The sequence below is a fragment of the Salvelinus fontinalis genome, chromosome 36 (genome assembly GCF_029448725.1).
Source record: "Salvelinus fontinalis isolate EN_2023a chromosome 36, ASM2944872v1, whole genome shotgun sequence".
Taxonomy (NCBI): Eukaryota; Metazoa; Chordata; class Actinopteri; order Salmoniformes; family Salmonidae; genus Salvelinus; species Salvelinus fontinalis.
This window is the reverse complement of record NC_074700.1, coordinates 28,370,123-28,380,122: the sequence shown is the minus strand read 5'-3', so window position 1 is coordinate 28,380,122 and position 10,000 is coordinate 28,370,123. Positions and strand designations below refer to the sequence as shown.

The 10,000-nt window shown below is 43.5% G+C and overlaps 1 protein-coding gene across 1 annotated transcript in view; it reads right to left on the bottom strand.

Moving 5' to 3' along the window:
• Positions 1 to 10,000, bottom strand: part of LOC129835559 (GRB2-associated-binding protein 1-like) — a 97,101-nt gene that overhangs the window by 46,622 nt on the left and 40,479 nt on the right. The window contains exon 3 of the mRNA XM_055901245.1: positions 9,062 to 9,227. Within this exon, the coding sequence (XP_055757220.1) occupies positions 9,062 to 9,227 (166 nt within the window). The remainder of the gene's footprint in view (positions 1 to 9,061; positions 9,228 to 10,000) is intronic.

Below are 10,000 nucleotides of genomic sequence, written 5' to 3'. Positions count from 1 at the left end.
ATATATACAGTGTTGTAACGATATGCAAATAGTTAAAGTACAAAAAGGCAAAATAAATAAGCATAAATATGGGTTGTATTTACAATGGTGTTTGTTCTTCACTGGTTGCCCTTTTCTTGTGACAACAGGTCACAAATCTAGCTGCTGTGATTGCAGACTGGTGTTTCACCCAGTAGATATGGGAGTTTATCAAAATTTGATATTTTTTTCAATTTTTTTGTCGGTCTGTGTGATCTGAGGGAAATACAGTGGCAAAAAAAAGTATGTGAACTCTTTAGGAATTACCTGGATTTCTGCATAAATTGGTTATGAAATTTGATCTGATCTTCATCTAGGTCACAGCAATAGACAAACAGTCTGCTTAAACTATTAACAAACAATTATATGGGTTCATGTCTTTATTGAACACACCGTATAAACATTCACAGTGCAGGGTGGGAAAAGTATGTGAACCCTTGGATTTAATAACTGTTTGACCCTCCTTTGGCAGCAATAACCTCAACCAAACGTTTTCAACCGTTCTCAACCAAACGTTTTCTGTAGTTGCGGATCAGACCTGCACAACGGTCAGGAGGAATTTTGGACCATTCCTCTTTACCAAGCTGTTTCAGTTCAGCAATATTCTTGGGATGTCTGGTGTGAACCGCTCTCTTTAGGTTATGCCACAGCATCTCAATCGGGTTGAACTCCAGAAGGCGTATAATCTTCTGTTGAAGCCACTCTGTTGTTGATTTACTTTGTTTTGGGTCGTTGTCCTGTTGCATCACACAAGTTCTGTTGAGCTTCAATTGGTGGACAGATAGCCTTTCATTTTCCTGTTAAATGTCTTGTAAACTTGGGAATTTATTTTCTGTCGATGATAGCAAGCTGTCCAGGCCCCGAGGCAGCAAAGCAGCCCCAAACCATGATGCTACCCCCACCAGACTTTACAGTTGGGATGGAACGCAAGCGTCCCGGAGTCGCTTCTTCCCTGTTGACGTTGAGACTGGTGTTTTGCGGGTACACAGCGTTGTACGAGATTCCATTTAAAATCAGCCGTTTCCAGCTACACTAGTCATTTACAATATGAACAATGTCTACACTGTATTTCTGATTCAATTTGGTGTTATTTTAATGGAAAAAAAAATTGGTTTTCTTTCAAAAACAAGGATATTTATAAGTGACCCTAAACTTTTGAACGGTAGTGCTTGTTGAAGAGGGTGGGGCTTAAGCTGCATCCCTGTCTCACCCCACGGCCCTGTCTCACCCCACGGCCCTGTCTCACCCCACGGTCCTGTCTCACCCCACGGTCCTGTCTCACCCCACGGTCCTGTCTCACCCCACGGCCCTGTCTCACCCCACGGCCCTGTATCACCCCACGGTCCTGTCTCACCCCACGGTCCTGTCTCACCCCACAGCCTTGTCTCACCCCACGGTCCTGTCTCACCCCACGGTCCTGTCTCACCCCACGGCCCTGTCTCACCCCACGGTCCTGTCTCACCCCACGGCCCTGTCTCACCCCACGGTCCTGTCTCACCCCACGGTCCTGTCTCACCCCACGGTCCTGTCTCACCCCACGGCCCTGTGGAAAGTAATGTGTGTTTTAACCACAGACTTGTTGTTTGTGTACATGGATTTTATGATGTCATATGTTTTCCCCCCAACGCCACTTTCCATCAATTTGTATAGCAGACCCTCATGCCAAATTGAGTCAAAGGCTTTTTTGAAATCAACAAAGCATGAGAAGACTTTGCCTTTGTTTTGGTCTGTTTGTATGTAAATCTGCGTGTGCAGGGTGAATACGTGGTCTGTCGTACGATAATTTGGTAAAAAGCTAATTTGACATTTGCTCAGTACATTGTTTTCACTGCGGAAATGTACAAGTCTGCTGTTAATGATAATGCAGAGGATTTTCCCAAGGTTTCTGTTGATGCATATCCCACAGTAGTTATTGGGGTTAGGGTTGGATACATACTTTATTTAACTAGGCAAGTCCGTTAAGAACAAATTCTCATTTACAACGACGGCCTACTCCGACCAAACCCAGACGACGCTGGGCCAATTGTGCGCCGCCCTGTGGGACTCCCAATCACAGCCCGATGTGATAAAGCCTGGATTTGAACCAGGTACTGCAGTGATGCCTCTTTTAGTTGTCATCATCATTCTCACCTTAGTAAACTCAGTCAGTTTCTCTCTCAGACAGCCTTGGCTTTTCCAGAGCTATTATACTGCCTTATCAAAAGACTACTGAAAACACACACACACACACACACACACACACACACACACACACACACACACACACACACACACACACACACACACACACACACACACACACAGAGCATGTTTTCAATTAGATTTTATTTCTTCATCTCTTTCCTCTCCTCCCCTCTAGTAGTGTGGGGGGGGGGGGGGGGGGGTAGTGCCAAGACGGCCAGTGCCAGGGGGGAGGGTAGTGCCAAGATGGCCCAGTCCCAGGGGGGAGGGTAGTGCCAAGATGGCCCAGTCCCAGGGGGGAGGGTAGTGCCAAGATGGCGCAGTCCCAGGGGGGAGGGTAGTGCCAAGATGGCCAAGTCCCAGGGGGGAGGGTAGTGCCAAGATGGCCAAGTCCCAGGTGGGAGGGTAGTGCCAAGATGGCCAAGTCCCAGGGGGGAGGGTAGTGCCAAGATGGCCTAGTCCCAGGGGGGAGGGTAGTGCCAAGATGGCCACGCCCCAGAGGGGAGGGTAGTGCCAAGATGGCCAATCAGAGGGGGGGGTAGTGCCAAGATGGCCCAGTCCCAGGGGGAGGGTAGTGCCAAGATGGCCCAGTCCCAGGGGGGAGGGTAGTGCCAAGATGGCCCAGTCCCAGGGGGGAGGGTAGTGCCAAGATGGCCACGCCCCAGGGGGGAGGGTAGTGCCAAGATGGCCACGCCCCAGGGGGGAGGGTAGTGCCAAGATGGCCAATCAGAGGGGAGGGTAGTGCCAAGATGGCCAATCAGAGGGGGGGGTAGTGCCAAGATGGCCAAGTCCCAGGGGGGAGGGTAGTGCCAAGATGGCCAATCAGAGGGGAGAGTAGTGCCAAGATGGCCAATCAGAGGGGAGGGTAGTGCCAAGATGGCCAATCAGAGGGGAGGGTAGTGCCAAGATGGCCAATCAGAGGGGAGGGTAGTGCCAAGATGGCCAATCAGAGGGGAGGGTAGTGCCAAGATGGCCAATCAGAGGGGAGGGTAGTGCCAAGATGGCCAATCAGAGGGGAGGGTAGTGCCAAGATGGCCAATCAGAGGGGAGGGTAGTGCCAAGATGGCCAATCAGAGGGGAGGGTAGTGCTAAGATGGCCAATCAGAGGGGAGGGTAGTGCCAAGATGGCCAATCAGAGGGGAGGGTAGTGCCAAGATGGCCAATCAGAGGGGAGGGTAGTGCCAAGATGGCCAATCAGAGGGGAGGGTAGTGCTAAGATGGCCAATCAGAGGTTATTGTTACTGGTGAGTTTAATACAGACATGCTACTTTTAAAAGGTCTTAAGAGGTTTATTTTATTTTAAATTTGCTTTATACCATCTGATTAATGAGCCTACCATGGTCTGTCCTTCTACCCAAACCATCCTCGACCTTGTGTTGGTGTCCGATAGATAAAGGGGTTGTAAAATATATATATAATATAAATATGGGCATTCCATTATTTTCTGAAGTAGGAAGGTTCAGAAAACAGTTTTTAATTATCATAACTTCATAAAAGATTAGGTCTATGAAGAATTATAGTGCGGATATTTTTGTTAATTGTCTGAGCAAATTAGACCGGTCGGCTGTATTGAAATGCAGTGAAGTGGAGAATGGGGCCATTTTAAATCATTGTTTTTACTTGCTGTAGATAAGCAGGCTCCAGTGAAACATGTTAGAATTAAGAAAAGAACAGAGCCATGGATAAATGATAACATTTTAAAAGGCAATTAAGCGTAGAAATGAACGCTTTCTAGAGTTTAGGAAATCCAGGGCAGATGATATATTTATGGACTATAAGAAGTGAAGAAACGAGGTCAACAGGATGATACAGAAGGTCAAGAAAGAATATTTAAATTACAAAATAGTTGCAAATAGAAACAATCTGAGTGAATTATGGAAGTGTCTGAAGCTGTTAGGTTACAGTAACAGATTAAAGACCAAAGCTCTCAATCTTAGCTTGGACATTGGAGGAAATTTTACATCAGACAAGACCGTGGTTGCAAACAGTCTGAATAGCAATTTATAGCTAATACATTAGTTAGCAAGTTACCTTGTCAATCAGGTTGCTATGGGGGAGAATCAAGTCCAGCAGTTTTACTCAACAGCCGGGGATTCAAGTAGATGTTTTTTCATTTGAAAAGGTGTCTGAGTCAATTGTGAGAAGCTGAAAAGAACTTGACCGTTCCATAGCAACGGGCCTTGACAACATTCCTGACAGAGTTCTAAAGGATGTTGCTGTAGTTACCACCCCCTGTGTAACTCACATTGGGAACCTGTCTATTGAACTAGGGTGGTTTCCCAGTCAACTAAGCCTTGCAAGGTTCATTCCTTTATATATATAAAAAAAGGTAATAAGTTAGATCACGGAAACTATCGTCCTGTCTCAATCCTGTGTTGCTTTATCGAAGGTCATGGAAAAGATTATGTTCAAGCAGATTGACAGTTACATTTCCTTACATAACCTATTCTATGAGTTAAAATCTGGCTTCAGGAAATCCCATTCTGCCTACTATGTCTGACTGACCACGTCAGGAAGGAAGAAGACGGAGGGACATTTTGTCGTATGGTTATGTTAGATCTCAAAAAGACGTTTGAAAACAATGAATCGTGAGATTCTGTTAATCAAACTAAGAGCCATAGGCTTTAACAACTTAGCAGTAGAATGGGGTCAGCTCTTACCTGCAAGGAAGAAAACAGATGGTGAATGTGGATGGGACCTTGTCTAAATCTGGAACTGTGGGGTACCCCAAGGGAGTGTGCTGGGTCCACTTTTATTTCTATTTTATATAAATGATCTGAAATCTGCCTCTACATGTGACCTTTTCCTATATGCAGATGATTCTGCACTGTGTGGTTTCCCACAAAAGACAACAATGTGGTTGAGAAAGCCCTCAGTGCTAACTTCTGAATGTCAGTAAATGGCTAAAGGACAATAAGCTGTCACTTCACCTTGGAAAAACAGAGTCCATCTTGTTCGGGTCGAAAGTGAAACTGAGGAAATCCCCAGAATTTTAAGGTGGTAGTAGGTGACATAGTAGTTGTAGCAAAAGACTCTGTTAAGTATCTTGGATGTTAAATATCTTGGATGTTAAGTATCTTGGATGTTAAGTATCTTGGATGTTAAGTATCTTGGATGTGAAGTATCTTGGATGTTAAGTATCTTGGATGTGAAATATCTTGGATGTGAAGTATCTTGGATGTGAAGTATCTTGGATGTTAAGTATCTTGGATGTTAAATATCTTGGATGTTAAATATCTTGGATGTTAAGTATCTTGGATGTTAAGTATCTTGGATGTGAAGTATCTTGGATGTTAAGTATCTTGGATGTTAAGTATCTTGGATGTTAAGTATCTTGGATGTTAAGTATCTTGGATGTTAAGTATCTTGGATGTTAAGTATCTTGGATGTTAAGTATCTTGGATGTGAAGTATCTTGGATGTTAAGTATCTTGGATGTGAAATATCTTGGATGTGAAGTATCTTGGATGTGAAGTATCTTGGATGTTAAGTATCTTGGATGTTAAATATCTTGGATGTTAAATATCTTGGATGTTAAGTATCTTGGATGTTAAGTATCTTGGATGTGAAGTATCTTGGATGTTAAGTATCTTGGATGTTAAGTATCTTGGATGTTAAGTATCTTGGATGTTAAGTATCTTGGATGTGAAGTATCTTGGATGTGAAGTATCTTGGATGTTAAATATCTTGGATGTTAAGTATCTTGGATGTTAAGTATCTTGGATGTTAAGTATCTTGGATGTGTGCTAGATAATCATCTGACAAGGGGAAAGCACGGCACAAAAACGTTATCTCCAAAGAGAACCATAAAATGTGGTTCCCGGGCAAGAACCTCCAAAGATCTCGATAAGAATACAATGGGGACATTGAGGAGAGGCTCGTGTTCAGTGCCACTTCGACTATGCATGCTCTTCCTGGTACAATAGTGCCTCCAAGATATAAAAAAATGATAAATTGCAGACATCTCAGAACAAATTAGTCAGGATTATTCTTAAACTTCCGGCAGTTACGCATCTTGGCTATTTCCCCACGTTGAAAACCTTTTAGACGGCTTAAAGTGGAGGAGAGAGTCGCTCAGATATAAGTGTGTCTTGTACATCAGATTGTCCACAGTTTGGTCCCTAGGTACTTACGTAACTATTTCAACTTAGTCCGTGATAACTATTCCACTAGAAGGAGTCAAACGGACGTTGTTGTCACGTTCCTGACCTGTTTCTGTTAGTTTTGTATGTGTTAGTTGGTCAGTTGCCAGCAGCATACCACCCTGCATACCACTGCTGGCTTGCTTCTGAAGCTAAGCAGGGTTGGTCCTGGTCAGTCCCTGGATGGGAGACCAGATGCTGCTGGAAGTGGTGTTGGAGGGCCAGTAGGAGGCACTCTTTCCTCTGGTCTAAAAAATATCCCAATGCCCCAGGGCAGTGATTGGGGACACTGCCCTGTGTAGGGTGCCGTCTTTCGGATGGGACGTTAAACGGGTGTCCTGACTCTCTGGGGTCATTAAAGATCCCATGGCACTTATCGTAAGAGTAGGGGTGTTAACCCCGGTGTCCTGGCTAAATTCCCAATCTGGCCCTCAAACCATCATGGTCACCTAATAATCCCCAGTTTACAATTGGCTCATTCATCCCCCTCCTCTCCCCTGTAACTATTCCCCAGGTCGTTGTTGCAAATGAGAACGTGTTCTCAGTCAACTTACCTGGTAAAATAACGGTAAAATAAATAAATAAAAGGACGTGAGTTTGGGTGGGTAGTCTATGTTTTCTGTTTCTATGTTTGTATAAGGGTTGCCTGGTATGGTTCTCAATTAGAGGCAGGTGTTTGGCGTTTCCTCTAATTGAGAGTCATATTAAGGTAGGTGTTTTCACACTCTTTGTTGTGGGTGGTTGTCTCCTGTGTCAGTGTATGTGTTATCTTACTTCACATGGGACTGCTTCGGTTTTGTTTGTTTGTTCGTTTTATGTAGGCATTTTCCTGTTCATGCGGTCTTCGTGTTTAATGTAAGTTCGTCGTCCAGGTCTGTTTACTCCGTTTGTTGTTTTGTTAGTTTATAGTGAAGTTCGTGTTTTCGTCTTTTCTTTAAATAAATATGTCAACTCAAGACGCTGCATTTTGGTTTAATCCCTGCTCCTCCTCTTCGGATGAAGAGGACATTGTTTTTTTTTATACTCGGCTGCCATTTTTTTGGGAATAATCTTCCAAACAATTTGAAACGTATAACCTCCATAGGTAGTTTCATGTACTCACTGAAAAAAAAATGACTAAATAGTAGCATGTCTTAAAAGGGATAATCACCCGTAGCCCATCTGTTATTCACCATGATCACCTGTAACCCATCTGTTATTCAGCATGATCACCTGTAACCCATCTGTTATTCACCATGATCACCTGTAACCCATCTGTTATTCAGCATGATCACCTGTAACCCATCTGTTATTCACCATGATCACCTGTAACCCATCTGTTATTCACCATGATCACCTGTAACCCATCTGTTATTCACCATGATCACCTGTAACCCATCTGTTATTCAGCATGATCACCTGTAACCCATCTGTTATTCACCATGATCACCTGTAACCCATCTGTTATTCAGCATGATCACCTGTAACCCATCTGTTATTCACCATGATCACCTGTAACCCATCTGTTATTCAGCATGATCACCTGTAACCCATCTGTTATTCAGCATGATCACCTGTAACCCATCTGTTATTCACCATGATCACCTGTAGCCCATCTGCTATTCAGCATGATCACCTGTAACCCATCTGTTATTCACCATGATCACCTGTAACCCATCTGTTATTCAGCATGATCACCTGTAACTCATCTGTTATTCAGCATGATCACCTGTAACCCATTTGTTATTCCTTATGATCACCTGTAACCCATCTGTTATTCACCATGATCACCTGTAACCCATCTGTTATTCAGCATGATCACCTGTGACCCATCTGTTATTCAGGATGATCACCTGTAACCCATCTGTTATTCAGCATGATCACCTGTAACCCATCTGTTATTCAGCATGATCACCTGTAACCCATCTGTTATTCACCATGATCACCTGTGACCCATCTGTTATTCAGCATGATCAACTGTAACCCATCTGTTATTCAGCATGATCACCTGTAACCCATCGGTTATTCAGCATGATCACCTGTAACCCATCTGTTATTCAGCATGATCACCTGTAACCCATCTGTTATTCAGCATGATCACCTGTTGCCCATCTTGTTATTCAGCAAGATCACCTGTGACCCATCTGTGGTAAGATTAAAATAGGTGACGGAGAGGGAAATGCCCGGAATATGGTCTGTCTTTTGGTGTTTGTTGTTGATTATATTGTGATTGTTTTGTGTGTATAATATATATATTATGGATGGATTGTGTGTATATTAAGGGTATGTGAGACAAGGAAGATGTAATTGTCCGTAGTTGTTTATTAGGAAAGGAAATTGTATTAAATTATCGGATGTTGTGAAACAAACCGTTGTATGTGGAGGCGTCACCAGCTGGAGCGCCCTTATCGATTAATCAATCAATCAATCAATCAATCAATCAATCAATCAAATGTGTGTGTTAATATGTGTTAATGTGTGTTAATATGTGTTAATGTGTGTTAATGTGTGTTAATGTGTGTTAATGTGTGTTAATATGTGTTAATGTGTGTTAATGTGTGTTAATGTGTGTTAATGTGTGTTAATGTGTGTTAATATGTGTGTGTTCATGTGTGTTAATATGGTCATTAATACTGTGTGTGTGTGTGTGTGTGTGTGTGTGTGTGTGTGTGTGTGTGTGTGTGTGTGTGTGTGTGTGTGTGTGTGTGTGTGTGTGTGTGTGTGTGGTGTGTGTTGTCATACCACGTTCAGTAGGGTTGAATCCACACAGGTCACAGATACACCTGACCCATGTGTTCATGTCCTCCTCACTGTCAGCCACCAGGTAGAATACCCTCTCCACTGTCCGCACGTCAAACACATAGCTGCTGTCCAAATCCTTTTTATTAAAGGTTAGGCCTGCATCCACCTAGGAGAGACAGAGAGAGAAGAGACAGAGAGAGAAGAGACAGAGAGAGAAGAGAGAGAATAGAGAGAATAGAGAGAGAATAGAGAAGAGAGTAAAGACAGAGAGGAGAGAGAGAGAGAGAGAGAGAGAGAGACAGACAGAGAGAGAAGAGACAGAGAGAGAAGAGACGAGAGAGAATAGAGAGAATAGAGAGAGAATAGAGAAGAGAGTAAAGACAGAGAGGAGAGAGAGAGAGAGAGAGAGAGACAGACAGAGAGAGAAGAGACAGAGAGAGAAGAGAGAGAATAGAGAGAGAATAGAGTAAAGAGAGAGAGAGAGAGAGAGAGAGAGAGAGAGAGAGAGAGAGAGAGAGAGAGAGAGAGAGAGAGAGAGAGAGAGAGAGAGAGAGAGAGAGAGAGAGAGAGAGAGAGAGAGAGAGAGAGAGAGAGAGAGAGAGAGAGAGAGATTTTACATCAGAGATGATAGTGATTTGGATCAGGATAGTAGGCTAGTGGAGTTTCCTTTTGTTATGTTGTAATTTGTAACGACATTGTTAGTGGGTGGGGTTGTTCTCTCATTAATTATAAACCGGGTGGTTCACACCCTGAATCCTGATTGGCTGAAAGCTGTGGAATATCAGACCGTATAACACGGGTATGACAAAATAAATACTATTTACTGTTCTAATTCTGTCGGTAACCAGTTTATAACAGCAATAAGGCACCTTGGGAATTTGCGGCATATGGCCAATATACCACGCTAAGCGCTGTTCTTAGGCCCGACGCAACGCAGAA